This window comes from Papaver somniferum, chromosome 11, assembly GCF_003573695.1.
Source record: "Papaver somniferum cultivar HN1 chromosome 11, ASM357369v1, whole genome shotgun sequence".
Classification (NCBI taxonomy): Eukaryota; Viridiplantae; Streptophyta; class Magnoliopsida; order Ranunculales; family Papaveraceae; genus Papaver; species Papaver somniferum.
The window spans coordinates 25777190-25793962 of NC_039368.1; the positions used below are offsets into that span (position 1 = coordinate 25777190).

Sequence of the window (16773 nt, forward strand, 5' to 3'; positions counted from 1 at the left end):
GGTACCTTCCTCGGCTTATTTTCCTTCACTTGAGGTTGAGGTGTAGCTTCAGGTGAAGCAACAACAACTTGTTTCTATTTTCCTTGAACAAAAACTTCTTTTTGTTGTTGTTGATTTGGTGTATCTCTAATCACGAGTGTACCTCCCGATATCACCGGTAGTTGAAATTGATCCCCTTCAATTTCTAGATCTTGGAAAACATTATCTTCAATTTTAGGACATGTTGAGATACTTCCTTGAATCATATCCTTCTTCTTGTTAGCATCCTTGGGGAGACCTCTATAATCGACCCCACAATGAATTTCATGGCGAGGTGTAGGAGTATATTTTGGTGTTAAGTTATTTCCTCTATTCTTTTTAGGCTTTGCTCTATCACGATTCCTGCAAGTTACAAGAAATAGATCTTATAGAATCAGTATTGATGAATTAGTAACATAGGCCAATCTATTAAAAAAAATGTTCAGGCTTAATTACGTCTAGGTAATCCTAGAGAAAAATAGAATCGAACCCAGATATAAAACAATATGCTTGGAAATCTCAATCATCCAACCTAGGCGTAAAAGAAATACGCCTGGAAAATTTGGTGCCGGACCTAGGCGTAAACCTAAATTGCAATTTCTTCAAAACATCCAGAAACTTTTACGCCTGGAAATATTAATTAGCGAACATGTACGTAGGAGGTTACGCCTGGAAAAGTTACGTAGAATACCTAGACGTAGATGATTACGTCTGGTAAAGTTGCATCACGAACCTAGACGTAATCCAATTTGAAACTTATTCTCTAAAACATCCAGTAAGAATTACGTCCAGGTTGATCCTATAGAAACTCAAACCGTAAAACTGAAATTACGTCTAGGTTTACAAAAGGAAAATTTAGTAAACTAACCTAGACGTAATACAACATTGGACAGTTTGATTCAAAGAAAACCTAGATGTAAGACTACATGCAAATCCTATTTTACGGTTGAATTGAATTCAACCTAGACGTAAGTTCTTCAATTTCAAAGTTTACGTCTAAAAACCTAGACCCAAACCCAGACGTAACACGAGCAATTGAATAACTGAAACCTAATTTTGCTTCGATTTGATTTAATCTAACATGTTTTAATCACAAAACGAGTAAGAATAGATAGGTTTGTCGATTAATACCTTACATACACCATGGGTTGTTGTTGAGGAGTTCGAAATTCCAAAAAATCAGTTGCTTCAATCGGTGGATGTTGAGGATGAAGTTGTTGGTCAGGGGGTTGATTGAGATTTTGATTACCATCACTGCAATCAGTTTTTTTCTTCCTCATCTTTCATACAGATTTCAATCCTACGAGGTTCAATTTTTCGGATCGCTGACTAATCGAAAACGATGAAACGAATTGATGTGAAAATTTACTGTGAAGAAGAAAAAGAAGAGAAAGAGGAGAAGAAGAAGAGCAGGAGTCAAAAGGTTGAAAGTGTGAAGATTAGATTATGTTTTTATTTTGTTTTTGTTTTAATTTTAATTGAAGGGTAATTTGGACAAATTGCTATTGAATCAAAAGTATCCCTTAACCAGATTTTTGGTCACCAGATATCCAAGTGAAGCCCCTCTAATAGAGTGTGACGCCCCAATAACAGCCTTCTTAAAGTTGTATTTTCGATCTACCCATTTGAAGATTTCGGAAAGCGGTGTATTCAACTTCGTGTAAACTAGGTATATGAATCTTCTCTTCTTCGCTTAGTGTTGATCTCGCTCTTTCCAATCTCCGGATCTTTTTTCCTGTCGAACCCAAACTAATATTGATTGTTTCGCTCTGGATCGTTGACTTGTACCTTCGGGTTATATGGTTCCACTGTATTTTTTACATGCCACTATTTCCTCAGGTCATTTTTCATAGGTCCCATCTTGGAGTTCTTCGGGTGCCATGAAGTCTTCTAGGATATTCCGAACATTATATAAATATGGGATTTGTCTTCTCCTTGTTGTTTGTTGATAGTGTTAGATGTTATTACCAAGGCAAAGATTTTCACTTTTCAATTCCATTTTTCTTCTCGAGAATAGTCAGGTTTTATGTTGGATGATGTAGTTATTAAGTGGAAAGATATTTTTTTAATAATTTTAAGCTTTGTGTTCCTATGATGCCAATTCTACTCATCCAAAATTATTTTTTTAAGGTACCAACAAATAAACTCCTTAAAAAAATTGCATTTAACGTACGACGCTATGGTGTATAAACGCTTTTTACTTGTAAAATTTACAGTATGCATGTACACTATAGACAAATATATTACATCATAGTACCGTGATATCATCGGGTGTAAGGCTTAAATTAGCGATGACTTTAGAGCAATTGAAGAGAGGTTCTTTCTTCAGGAACGCCAAGGAATTCATGAATCGAATAGGAGAATCAATATCACTATTATTAATAAGGGATACACGACCTTGATTTCTTGTAGGCACAACTTCGTTACAATCAGACCTAGGGCTTTCTTTGAGTAATACTTCACATACGTCATCTTCATGATCACCATTAATTACTACTGAATACATACCGTCTTCATCGGTCACAACATCGTCGGCCGTGTATGTAATGTTTCCACCTTCTTTATTTCTGCATTCTAACCCTACCTTAGCTCCTATACAAATAAAGTAATAAATTAATGTTGTACGTTCACTGCGCATGGAATAACTATTTTGTGAATTCAAAACAAATCCAAAAAGCAAAGCAAAACAAAACAAAATTGGATTAAAAATAATAATTAAACAATCTTATCAAGGATCATTTCCATTTTACCTTTGATAGGTTCAGAAATTTCGGTCTCAAATCCGGCACGACATGTATCACAATAGATCTGACCCACGACATGAAAATCATCACAATAAACATACGACATAAAACATATAACAACAACGACAAAGAGGATAACAAGTTGAGAAACCTTTGTCATTCTTTTCTGGTACTTTGTATTTATTTGCCTCAATTTTGAGAGCTGGAAAAAAACGATTTCCTGTGAAGGATAACAAATTTTTTTGGAGAAAAATAACAAAAAATATTATAAAGTAAGGAGTTAGTATATGTTTAGGTAAAACCTTTTTTCTAGCTAATTAATTGAGTTCATTTGTTTGATTTAATTTTTAATCAATTCTTAATTTAGAAAATATTTAACAACCGCAAAGAGGTAACAAAAAAAATGCTTAAATTTGTTTGTTTGTTTTCCTCTTTACCACTAGAAAATTCCGATCATTTTTTGTTTTTTATTTTTGTTCCTTTTTAAATTGAAATTTAAAATTTATTTCTCGCTTGAGTAATTTTACAAAATTTGCGGTTTAAACATCCCAACAACACTAAAAATTAAAGAGCAGAAAAAAATAATCTTAAAGGGGCTGAATATCATAGTTGATATAATTGGGGTTCACGTTGTTAGAGCACTGCTCGGTCGAACTCGCAAGCGCTGCTATCTCAAGCTTGTTTGTCAAGTTTAGTTGATCAAAAATATATACTTGGTTTCTAATCTACTTATAGTTATATCTCGGATAAGGATAGAATTGTGTAGTTGATCTTTAGACTTCACGGCGTTCACCAATTGAAGAAGAAGATCTGCTGAGGAGCTTGGAGGAACTTCATCAACAAAAGATATGTGGAGACTAAAACTTATCTATCACTCAGAAGTCTATTTTATTTTATCTTCTAATGAGACTAAGTCGTATAACTATATATACTTTTACATTATACACATTTGATTTTTCGAACCGAGTTTTATCTCGCTTATTTAGTTCTCGAAATACGTGTTGGAAGCTTTTTGCTTTAGCTATGTTCATCGTATTCTTGAAGAGTTTAGTTGGAAACAATTTATTTGTTGGAAACCGAATATTAAGTCAAAAGATGATCATGTGAAAATTACCTTGAACATCTTATATGATTTGTGTGAGACAGTCATTTAATGTTATCTCGGGAAGTTTCGCATTGATCATTCAATCACTTGAAAATTACTTGAAGCTAATGGTATGTGTAAGATTACCATTGTCGTCTTCTAAGGATGTTTAGAACAATTACCCATGTCTGGATACAACACGGTATGCATACCCAGTATGCGAACTGTATTGTGATGATTCAGGTCTAGAACTCTTGTTTGCATACCTAGATGCGAAAGGATTTATACGAGAAGGTCCGGAATATGCGAACAGGATTACCTGAGTTGGGTCTGGAACGGTTGTTCGCGAACCGGGTTTGCGAATGGGTTGACTAGGCCAAGGTCCGGAGTTGTTGTTCGCGTACCCAGTTTGCGAACACAATGGTTAAGTTCTAAAATCGGTAATGTATGATTCTCATACTCATGAACTAAACATTTATGATTTAAGGAATGCAAATTAAATTTGAAAAACGTGGCTTAATGTTCATGAATTGATTCTTGTATAACTACTTTGTACAATCACGAATCAAACTGATTTCGTTTCAATTTGTTCATGAATATTTCTACGAGATATTGAAAAATTGAACAACACAATTAGATTCATTTGATTATCTATCATGATTGATTGATCATCATATTTGATCCAGAAGTGTTAGATGAATATGGTTAAGTCAAAATTGTTCATATGGCTAAATGCGGTTAACTGCTATTGAGCCAACCCAATATACACGTTTAGGTACGGATACCCATCTCTAAATATAAGTATGTTTCATTGTGTGTAACAAGCTAAGACCATCTAACGGTGGAGATTAATTGCTTCATTTCTAAGCAGACTTAGCTTCAATTTTAAATCAGGAGTTCATCTAACGATGAATATTGAATGCTTTGTTACTAATCTATCTTAGCTTTGATTGTAAGCAACCCTGATTTGAAAGACTATATAAAAGAGAACTCTAGAAAATGGAAAACCTAATCCTGACACTTCCATGTGTCCTAGTTGCAAACCAGAGTCGATTCTCCTTTAACGTAGGTTTTACAAAACCATTATTAGGTTAACGACTTGAAGACTTCATTTGGGATTCGTGAAGCCATATCCAACTATTATCTCTGTAGTAGCGTATTCTGATGTTACTTGTTCTATATTATTGATTTTTATCTTCTCCAAAATTTACCCGAGATTTATATCCAATGGGTAACATATAAAAAGTAATCACAAAAGTTCTTCGTCTCAGACTCTTGTGATTTCGCAATAACTTCTTATGTTAATCAGTTAGGTTATTGTGAGGTGGCTAATATTTCTAGGTTGCTCTTTGGGAGTATAAGACCGTATTATTAGTTGGTTCCTGTTCACCTCGATATTTGTATCAAAAGACGGAACAAAAAGAATAAAGGATAGACATATATGTGGGAGTCAGATTTGTTTATAAGTCTTCGACTTTGGGTCGTATCAACTCTTAGTTGTGGGTAAGATCAGCTAAGGGAATCAAGTGCGCAGAATCTGGCGTGGTTCTAGAGGCACAACAAACGCGGCTTTACCTTAATCGGTGTGAGACTTGGTTAGGATCAACTACATTCAAGTCCGAAGTTAACTTGTAGTAGGCTGGAGTCTGTAGCGGCTTAATACAGTATGGTGTTCAAATTTGGAATAGGTCCCGGGTTTTTTCTGCATTTGCGGTTTCCTCGTTAACAAAATTTCTGGTGTCTGTGTTATTTATTTTCCGCATTAATATCTGTTTATATAATTGAAATATCACAGGTTGCGCGTAGTTCAATCACAATTTATAAGTCCTACCTTGTTTGTTGAATATAACTTGATTGACACCTGGGCATTGGTTTTTGGTGCCGTCCAAGTTATTTCTCATATCAATCAGTCTCACGTATTTCTATCTGTTCGATTAGCTGATTGTATTGAGAAAGAGATAAAGCTCTTTGATATATTTCTTGATTGAGTCTCACTTTTAAGTTGGTGCTCTAGGAATTATATTGGAGTTTAGTCCATACATATTGTCGAATGAATATTAGGTGTGGTTGTTATACCCCCGCTTTTTCAATTGGTATCAGAGCAGGAAAACACGCTAAGACCTCTGTAGTAGGGTAAAAAATGATTTTGCTGAAAATGGTAAATTGAGTGTGCCGTCGAGAAACGAATCTAAACCCTAAAAAAATGTACTGCACATGAGTATTTTAGTTTCGAGAGATCAATCTGTACAATTCTAGCCTAAACCAAGAAATGGTTGTTTCAGTCTTGCTTCGGTCACAAAAGGAAGGAGAATGGTTGATCTTAGGGAGGGAAGCAAAAATGGTGTTAAGATCAGAATGATGAACTATGAAAGTGTGGTTGTTTTATGACTTGTATCAGAATATAAGCTATAAGTTCTTGGTGTTTTCTAGATACTTGTGCAATGAATCCCTCTCAGTTGAAATAGATTGAAAATCAATTTATACAAGTTATAGTCAAACACACCCTGATCTCATAAGAAGTGGAAGTAGTTGAGTAATGGAGAAGTGGGGATCGTGTAAAATGATGAAAACCACGTCCCTATAATGAGGAGAGGACTGGTCAGTTTTACACCCACTACTTCTCTACTGCCACTAACTGTTCGCTTTTCCTGACACTTTATCATAATGGGCGTGTTGCACGCCGCACGCTGTAAACCGCCAGACCAATACCCTGATAAACATCCCCTAGTTTTTGACATGTTTGATGTCTCGAGTATTTTGCAGAAAAAATGTAGAAAGTTACATGAGTAATGGAACAATTAATGCATGGTAGTTTCTGAGTGAGTCTTGCTCGCAAGACCTAAATATTTCAACCAATCATGCGCAAACTAGGCGGCGAGCAGTCATAAGTGACAAGTCAAGTCGTGAGACTTGCCGGAAAAAATAGCATATAGGTTAAATAATTAAGTTATTCGTGAAATCGATATTTATAAAATATCATTTATATTCGATGCATGTAAAGCATCGTTATTAACCAAGCAGCTCAAATTAATCGATGCATATCAAATGTCGTTGTTGGGAACGCAACCATCCTTCTTTGGTAGAACGGTTGGCAACCAATTAAGTCGACCAAAGATGACATGACTGACTCATGGAGAAGAGCAACAGCTGACAGCTATCATGGCGTCCCATTGGTCATCTAAGATTGGATTTAAGCTGTTCAAATCATCCAGCCAAGTTGGATGGTTAAGATGATTTGTAGTTGTTGCTGATAATCGTTAACTTATTTAAGACTCTTATGAGTAGCGTAGCCAACCTACTTTGAGCAGCTTCCAGGAGCCGTTTGGGTAGGTTGAGGACAAGTCGATCGGTCCTCATGGAAGAGGGGCGTCCGGTGATCAGGACGACATCTTATTGGTCGCCCAGAATTAAATCTAAGACGGTCAATTTGGTTGGCCAAGTTGGACGACCGAGATCGTTTTGCGACAGCCACGTGATGTCGGTAGTTGAATTCAAATCTTTTAAAGACGAGTGACCAACCTACTTTAGGTGATCGATTTGATGTGTTGCTGGCAGGTTGTGAGCAACGTGATTGGCCAAGGCTAAAGGCGAGTCGCCTATGAACATATCAGCACTTCATTGGTCGCCTAAAATAAAATCTAAGCCATCCAATTATGCTGGTTAAGTTGGACGGACACGATGGATTTAAGACTGCCATGGCCGGTCTTAACTCGTTAAACACCTTTTTCAACCGCGTGAGTAGCCTACTTTGGCTAGAGATCATGGATGCCACCTGTAGGCTAGAAGAGTTCTGATTGGCTTGAATAGAAGTGGGCCCATCAGTGAATACCATGGAGCTTGTTTAGTCACGTCAGGAAGAAGCTAAGCTTGATAAATCATCCGGCCAAGTCGTACGGTCGTGATCATTTAAATACTGACATGGACAGTCTAGATTCAATTTCTTAAGAAACTAAGCACGTCGACCAGCCAACTTCCATCTTTAATTAAAAAGTGTAGGTTGCGGCTTTGGAGCGATTTGATTGGTCGATGGGAAAGAGGGACTGGCGGCCAACAACAGGGCAAACCGGCCGGCCAAGTGGTGTGGCCGCGCCCCTTTAGCTGCTGCCTTTACTTGTCGTAGTTTCCTCTTTATTTATTTTTTACCAACTTTTAGTAGGATTCTGCTACTACTAGTTCCATGATGGACCAATTTCCTAGTTTGCCTAGGTTTAGTTTCGACCAATAGGGATCCAGATATTGCGCAGGCCGCAAAAACCAAATTTTTGTAAATTGATAAAATTAGGTTAAAAAAATTGAATTTTGCGAGCTGACATAAAAATTAATCAAATTTGGTGAATTTTGCGCGTTGATACAAAATCACTAATTTTTATCTCAGGGAGTAGTGATGAGTGCCAAATATTGCATATTTCTACACCTTTTTATTGGCAATTAACTCTTCTTTTGCGCTTTAAAACCATATATTATCCCAAATTCTGTATTTTCATTGTTTTCAAGAATAAATACTTTTACTAATTAACTTTGTGTTTTTAGGTACTAAATAAAGCTTGGATGAATAAAGAATCCAAAAGAGCAGAGAAGTGGTGACAACGGAAGAGAGATAACAAAACTCCCGCTAGAAGGCAGTGAAGAATGTTCTTTGCACCTCATCTGCAAGTGAAGAATGTTGTTTGCAAAACCCAAAGCTAGAAGTGGGCTTGAGATATTATCTTTGACGAAGGTGTGGGCCTGAAAGAAGATCTTCCAAGAGATAAAACCCAAGATCCAAGACCCAAAGCCATCTCCATCCTGAACCGTCAGATTTGATATAGCTTCTAAGCATCCAACGACATCTCTACATAATACATCAGATTTTGCTACTCCTGCTCAACACCTTAGTGTCCTGTTTTCTCCCTTACTCGAGCAGAAACCAAACAACTCCTCCATTTCTTATTTCTTCTCTTCTCTTACAGTACCGGCACCATCATTTCACCTTCATCCCTCCATCAATCAACTTCATCCCCGACCACCTCTGAGCACAACCAACCTATCAGCCACCCTATGCAATCAATCGGCATCCTAGCCTATGCATGTCTCCATTATAACTTCTTCTCCACAACAGCAACCCTAGAAGCTAGGGTTGAGAGAGATAAGGCTATCATAACTGTAGAACATCAAATCAAGGAGTTGTATAGTTGAACTGTAGAAGGGGTTTGTCGGGAAAACACGTTTTGAGTGAGTGGTTGTTTTCTAATTATCAAATTCTAGTGTTTGAGAAGAAAATTGGGTATAAATAGGGTTCTCTGCGAATAATGTAAATACCTAGTTTTTTTTTGTAGAATCAATTACGTAGTTTGAACAATTGTTGAATCATCTAAATTCATCTGCTAGGGTTGCGATGAAACCCTAGCTTACTACTTGTTATTCATGTTATTGACAGTGACCTTGTTGTGCTTAATTGTCTTAGAATAAAATTCAATCTTAGTACTTCAATATTTTACTTTCACAGTGTATGCCATGTATCCATTGTGGTTAGAACAATCCTGTGTTGAAGAACTGCAACTCATGCTTAATCTTATATATTGATCTTTTGGTTAGTTATTCATTGAGAAGACAGTTAATGTTTAGGAGAAATACCTTAGTTGTGATTGGATAATTCATATTATAATCACTTAGGTATATGGTAGGTCGAGAAAGGTACCTACAATTAACTGCAAGCACACAGTGTCTATAACATAGATATGACAAATACAGGTCGATCCCACAGGGAGTTGTTACGATGCGATGCTAAACTTCCAATTTCTATTATTGCTAATTCAAACACGGGGTATCAAGAGGAGGTTTGTCGATACGACTAGATGATGTTTATGAAACACAAAATAGAAAACAAAACAATGCAAATAAAAGGTACTAGGGCAGTCGAATCCACCCATTAACCTACACTAAGTCAATTCAGTCTCAATAATATTCTTTTCCCTTGTAATGGACACCGGTCAAGATGCAAGTCTGTCGTTTATCCAAGGAGGTCCCGAATGGAGGATTTAATGTCAACTAAGGTCAGTAACTAATCCCTAGTATTAGCTGTCTTCTTACAGTACAACTAATCACAGACCAATTTGATTACTTTGATAATTAAACCTTTCCTAAGATAGATGGCATAATATCAACTAAGGTAACTAATCCCTGGCATAAGTTGTCTTCTTACAGCACAACTCATCGCAGATTAGCTTGGTCACTTAAGCATGAGTTGAAGCACAATATAGGATTATTCTATCTACCTATGTTGCATAGCAAACAAAAGGTGAAATCAATATACTATGACACAATGATTAAACCATTCCTATATCATTTTAATCACAACAAGAACAATATCAGAAATTTGAATCAAACTAGCAATAGATTAAGGGCTTCATCTAAACCCTAGTTATTGAGTTAGAACATAATGATAATACTGAAAACAAACATAAACTACTACAGCTTGGTGCACCGGCTAATCCGGGCATGAGTTTTACATACAATTCTGATCCCTATTTATACATGAAAATCTCCCAATTAGACTTCAATTCACGGATTGATAACGACCCACTCACCATAATTGCCTGAATTTCTTGTCTCCCCTGCTTCTTCCCTGCAACTCTTGATTCGATGTTTGCTTTAGCTATTTGAAGATAATCCTAACTCCATCTCTCTCAATTTTAGCTTGTAGGGTTACTGTTCTTGATAATAGAAAAGATAAGATTAAGAGAGATGGATAGAAATTGAGAGTCTAATTGTATAGGGTGGCTACTAGAGTGGCTGAGTTCAGTGGTTGTCGGGAATGGAAGTGATTGATGGAGAGATATAAATGATGGTTTTGCAGAGTCTGTAAGGGAGAAGAGAAGAAAAACGAAATGGAGGAGTTGTTTGGTTTTGCTCGAGTAAGGGAATGATAGATTCTCTGGAGTGAGGCAGGAGTAGCGAGATCGTATGTACCGTGTGGAGATGCTCTTGATGATCAGGAGCTATGTTAAATCCGACGTCTCAGGATGGAAACGGGTTTGGGTATCTCTTGGAAGGTCTTCTTCTAGGCCCAAACCTTCATCAAAGCTAGTATCTCAAGACCACACCAAGTTTGGGTCTTGCAAACACGATTCTTAACTTGCGGAGGAGGTGCAAACGACATTCTTCACTGCTTTATAGCGCGAGTCTTTGTAGTCTCTCTTTCATTGTCTCTACTTCTCTGCTTTTTTGGCTTCTCTATTCATCCAAGCTTTATTTAGTACCTAAAAACACAAAGTTAATTAGTAAAAGTATTTATTCTTGAAAACAATGAAAACACAGAATTTGGGATAATATATGATTTTAAAGCGCAAAAGATGAGTTAATTTCCAATAGAAAGGTGTAGAAATATGCAATATTTGGCACTCATCAATATGCAGAAGATTTGTATCTCCCCTATTATCAGCTATAAGGACAAGGTTAGTATCATTAGTAGGATAACTAGAATAAGTTAGTGGTAGATTTGACTGACCTAGTACTCTCATCATTGTTCAAGTTTACATCTTGCGTTACATTTTGTTCCATTGTTGTGATCCCTGTTAATCATCTCTGCCATATCGATGCAAAAACCCCTTTTGTTACTCTTGTTTTAAATCAGTTTTAGCAAGACTTGGATTTCGACTTACACCCACCTTGTCCCCGAGGACCGACCTGTATTTGCACCTTACACAATTGGCACTGTGCACTTGCAGTCATTGTAGGTACTGTTTATAGACCTACCAAATAGCACAGCTTGTGTGCTTCTGATTAAGTACTTTCATGCACATCTTAATCCTGACACTTCAGGAAACTCATGCTGCTCAGCTGAGAACGAACATTAGTTGTCATATCATGTCAATATTAAGAGTTCAACTGAGAACATAGCATAGGGTAAATACTCAACAAGCCATGCATTAGTGAATAATGCATGTGAGAGTTCAGTAAAACTTATAGAATACCTGGGAGTTGCAACCAACATTATTCTAAATAAATTTCGTATAAAAGTATACTGAGTTACTCAGTACATATGTAAGCAAAAAGGCGTAGGCACTCGTCACCTTTAAATGGCTCTATTTCTCTGCAGAACAAAGGCACATAAGTATGGGGTTTTACGGTTTTGACCATGAACTAAAAACCACCATCAACAACCTCATAAGTTTGTGTTTGTAGCAATCTGACTATATGGACGAGTCTATCTCTAATAACGTACCAGTTCAAAAATTAGTAGATGATTTTCAAAGCTTGGAACCTGAGAGAACTGTCATATCTAAGTCAATATCTACATTCTTTTGATGTAAAAACTGTTGATAGCTGGGAAACGCGCCTAAAAGAACAGTTGGATGAACTTTATGACGAAGGTGACCTAGATATCGATAGAGATGTTGATGAGGAAGTCTCATAATACGTTAAGCTTTTGGATTCATCGGAAAAGAAAAAGTTGACAACTTATCATGTGACACCTTTTCTGACTAATTTCTGTCGCAAAAACAAGAAATTGAGAAGAATTTATTAAGGTCTTTATATATGGAATTCTACTAACGATTCAATCCTCAAAGATCGTGAGAATGACCTATATAAAAAATCACTTGAATGTGCTAATCTTCATAGAGATTTCTTTAAATTGGAAGAAAAACTTGCAGCAACTGAAGCAAGTATTAACTCCCAGCAAACAAGTTTTGATGACAGAGAAAGCGCTTATCTCGTTCGAGAAAAACGCCTTGAGCCTAATTTAACTGCTGCTTTTGATAAAATCAAGATGTTGGAAGATGACTTGAAAAAAAATTAAATACTAGTTCAAGCAAATTAACCACAATAAGCTTGTCTTGTGAAAAATCTTGGAATATGATTCTAAGCAAAGATGTTCAACGGTACTTAACAATATTAGTTATATGAATTAATTTGTGGATCATTTGAAAATTTTCCATGCAAATGATTTTATCACTTGGGAATATTTCAAACATATTAGAGAGAAATATTGAACTTAATGATATTTTTACAGGGAAGGTTGGAAAACCAGTTTGCTAACCATAAATATATGAGTTTCAGAAATACATGAAGGTTGGCGAACCATTTCGCAAACCAAAAGTTCAGTTGGGAACAATTCACGAACCCGGTTGGCAAACTGTAGTGAACTGAATTTTCAAAGTTGGAATAATAGGCTAACAGTTGGCGAGCCATGTTCATGAACCGTTGTCAATTGAGTTTGGTAGTCTTGTAGGGTTTATGAATCTGATTCACGAACCGTTGCACCCTGACTCGTGAAAAATCCCTACGATTGGAAAAACATTGTACCGAATGTCCTGGTTTATATTTTAGTAAATGCTCAAAGACTTATTTTCATAATATGTATAACGTTATTATAACTCTCTTAAACACTTCTAAGACTTCATTGATCACTTAAACACTTGTGTGTGCATCATGATTAAACTCTTAAGTGCTTGAATGAATATCGAATTGCTTTTAGTTTTTTGGATGACTTGCTAAACCGAGTGGTCGTTATACACGGTTCAGTAACCAAACCTAAGTGTATTTTTAAAAAATATAGTTTGCTTGATTCTCAAGTTATCTTAGATTCAACTTTATGCTAACCATGGTCATTGGAAAACTATAAACAGAGATGCTATTTCAATTGGGAATATCAATCCCTGACACTTTGTATCCTAGTTGATTCTAGAGTCGTCCTCTATTGACCTAGATTTCCTCTAATAAACATAATTAGGTCAACGACTAAAAAACTTCGCTTTGGGGATTCGTGAAGCCAGGTCCGACTATCTTTACCTTGATAGTTCATGAATCCTGATCTTGCTTTTCTGTTATCGAGGTTCTCGTAATCTCTTTCAGGAAAGATAGATAGTTATCATAAAGTTTTCTTCGTCTCAGACTTTGTGATTCCTCAAGATAGATATCTGAAATAGTTGATCTTTTGAAGATTGTTCTTGAGAAGTGGTTAAGAATCTAGGCGGCTCTTCGGGAGTTGTAAGATTCGGATTTGTGAGATTTGCTATCTTTGTCTATTGCAAACATATTTTCACACCTTGATCTTTGATCAAAATGGAAATCCAATAGGCTTATTTGTTAGAGGAAGATTGGTATTAAAAGTCTTCACTGAGGCTGAAACAACTCTTAGGCTGTAAAGGACGTCAGCTAAGGAAATCAAGTGCGTAGAGCCTTGCAAGGTTCAAGAGACGTAAGGAGCGCGACTATAATTGAATCACTTGGAAGGTGGGTTCGATGTCAACTACATTCCATTCTGAAGTATGATAGTAAGCTAGTGTTTGTAGTGGCTTAATATAGTGTGATGTTCAAATCTGGACGAGGTCTCGGGGTTTTTCTGCTATTGCGATTTCCTCGTTAACAAAATTTATGGTGTCTAGTGTTTTTTCTTTTTCGCATTATATTGATTATCTTTATAATTGTATTTGCACTGGTTTGTACATATTCAACCTAAGTAGATACGTCCAGTTAATTGTAATCAATTATGAGACTTGTTTCTTGTAGAATTCGTATCTTATAAGATAGATAAGAAGTTTAATTACTTGGAAGAATTCCGATTGGATTATGTAGATACGATTAGATTGATATTGGATATTGATTTTTGAGATCGTCCAAGTACTCTGCTTAATAATCAGGTTCACAGACCTTGTGTCTATACACATATTGATTGACTAGATGTTCAAATATAAACTATATATACATATTTTCAAGGATCATTCAGTTGGTCTACTTGTTATTGTATTAAGTTTTTTTCTATACAAGTTGTCGAACGATAAAGTTGGTGTATTTGGTATCCCATGTGTTTTCATAAAGCGCAAAAACTATTAAATTAACTATAAACTCTTCGATTTCTGAAAAGGATGACAAATACACCCCATGTGATAACCCGTACTAATAATTAGCAACAATAAATTTTCTATCTCTCATAGATTTTTATTTTTTTGATCAGTAAAGTGTTGGCGAGTTTCGAACTCACGTCATTGTATCATCACCCAATGACTTTACCATTGTACTAAATTGATGTATGTTACGTGATTAAATATTTAACTTTGGCGTATGTCGCATGATCATAAAATGTGGAGAAAATGTCACCAAGATCACTAGCTGACAATACAAAATCTTTATTAAAATATACTTATTCTTTTAAGAGAAATAAAGATATTCTCAATCTGAGCAAAAACCTAAGATCCAATATCTTGGTCGTATCACTTATCTATTTAAGTAATGACACCATCTTGGTGCTGCTAAAGAATATCTCTGATCTAAGTTGTTAAAGCATATCTTTGAACTGAGTTGTTAAAGTCTAAAAATACTAAATTAAATTTAAATAATAATAAAGTCTAAGGACTACATTTAAAATAAATTGGTGGAAAATATGTAGATGACAAAATAGAACATCAACCAAACAACTGACAGTCGTGAGGTCATAGAGCTCAGTGCCAAGAAAGAGCTCAGGTTGTGTAAAAGATAACTAGTAGACAGCTCGACCACGACCTAAAGATAACAACATAGCTGAGAGCGAGACGTGACAACTAGTATCGGTACATGTGTAAGATATGAGTTATAAAATAGAAAGCGAAGACGAAACCAAGGGTTGTCATAGTCAAAACCTGGAGATTGAGAACTTAACAACGTAGTAAATTCTGAATGGAACGGGACGTCATCTTCACGTATACACAAGTGGTCCCTCAACAAACATACACTTAGGATGACTCACACGCTTGTAATCATATACAAGGCCGAGAGGGTAATATTATAAACTAAGACATATTATTCAGTCTAACTTGTTCAATAAGAATTATCTTTGATATATTCTCTCTACTACTTTCCTTAGCATCTCAACTATGTTCGACCTAAAGACAGTGGCGAATCCAGAAAAGAAGTTCTTTGGGAGCACACTGTGTATCGATGTTTTAGTCACAGTCATTAAGATGTAATATGTTTTTGTGCAACAGTTCCGCTAGGGACTGCTGGGTATAGGAGAACTTGGTTGTGACCTTGAAATGGAAAATAGCTATACAAAATGATTGCTTACCTGAAAACTAAACGACTAAATGTTTTTCTAATCCAAAAATAAACACATCCAAAGTACTTTCCCTTTTCTGCTGCACTCAAGAAAATGACTATAACATCGAACTTAGACTCTTAAAGGAAGTGTCAATTAACTTAAGTCTTAAAATACAGTGTACTGTAGAATAAACTTTAGTGATTATAGAAAAGCATTAAACCTTAGTACCTAATAGAGTATATTTTCAGATTTTTACCCTCCTAACATTTTTCGAAAGGGCAACAAACTGTTTTTTTGTTCTATGCAACCTACAACACGAACACTCAAGCATTAAAGAAAGAGTAACAACTGATAAAACCAACTACATACACAAATTTCTTCCCTAAAGCTACTAAAATTGAAATCAAAATCTATTATTTTGAATTGATAAAACCAACATCCACCGACATCTCAAAAATTTATGACTATTAACCCATGGATGAACAACTTTAAGTAAAAATCAACTTAGTTTTTTTACCGCAACAAAACCAAGCAATGACATACACTGGTTGTTTGTAAAAATGCGGCAACACTTTTCCCCTTAAAATTGATCAATTTCTCTGAATCTGAAAGAAAAATCCAAAACCCACCATCATAATAAACCAAAATCTAATCAACCAGTTAGAAAATATACATAAATTAAGTGATTAAAGGATAAAAAAAACAAAAATTAGAGTACCTTTGGAGGTAGAAGTAAAAACCCTTCCTAGGAAACGAAATCTATGTAGACGGAAACTGATTAGACTTTAGCAGTTCAAATGAATCATATACAAACCTCAAACCTAAAGAAATCATTTTCATTTCGGTAGAATATGGATTATTTACATGTTATCCTTAATTTTATGGAAATTTCTAGTTCGTGGAAGGTGAAAATTAGTTTCAGAAGTATACCT

General features: G+C 35.7%; 1 protein-coding gene across 2 annotated transcripts; it reads right to left on the reverse strand.

The window, feature by feature from the left end:
- Positions 1–2161: 2161 nt before the first annotated feature.
- On the reverse strand, positions 2162–3059 carry LOC113320265 (olee1-like protein). Of its 2 annotated transcripts, XM_026568192.1 has the most exons (3): positions 2914–3059; positions 2769–2826; positions 2162–2610 (listed from the first exon to the last, which is right to left on the reverse strand). In XM_026568192.1, the coding sequence occupies exons 1-3, from the start codon at positions 2920–2922 to the stop codon at positions 2267–2269; spliced, it is 411 nt and encodes a 136-aa protein (XP_026423977.1). In that variant the 5' UTR covers positions 2923–3059; the 3' UTR covers positions 2162–2266. The 2 variants fall into 2 exon arrangements, with proteins under 2 accessions (XP_026423977.1, XP_026423976.1); XM_026568191.1 differs by having other exon boundaries at positions 2769–3058.
- Between the last annotated feature and the right edge of the window lie 13714 nt (positions 3060–16773).

Coding starts and splice junctions, on each gene's coding strand:
- LOC113320265 (XM_026568191.1), bottom strand. CDS start 2,922: ATGACAAAGGTTTCTCAACTTGTTATCCTCTTTGTCGTTGTTGTTATA. Junction 2,611..2,768: donor AATTTCTGAACCTATCAAAG/GTAAAATGGAAA, acceptor TTATTTGTATAG/GAGCTAAGGTAGGGTTAGAA.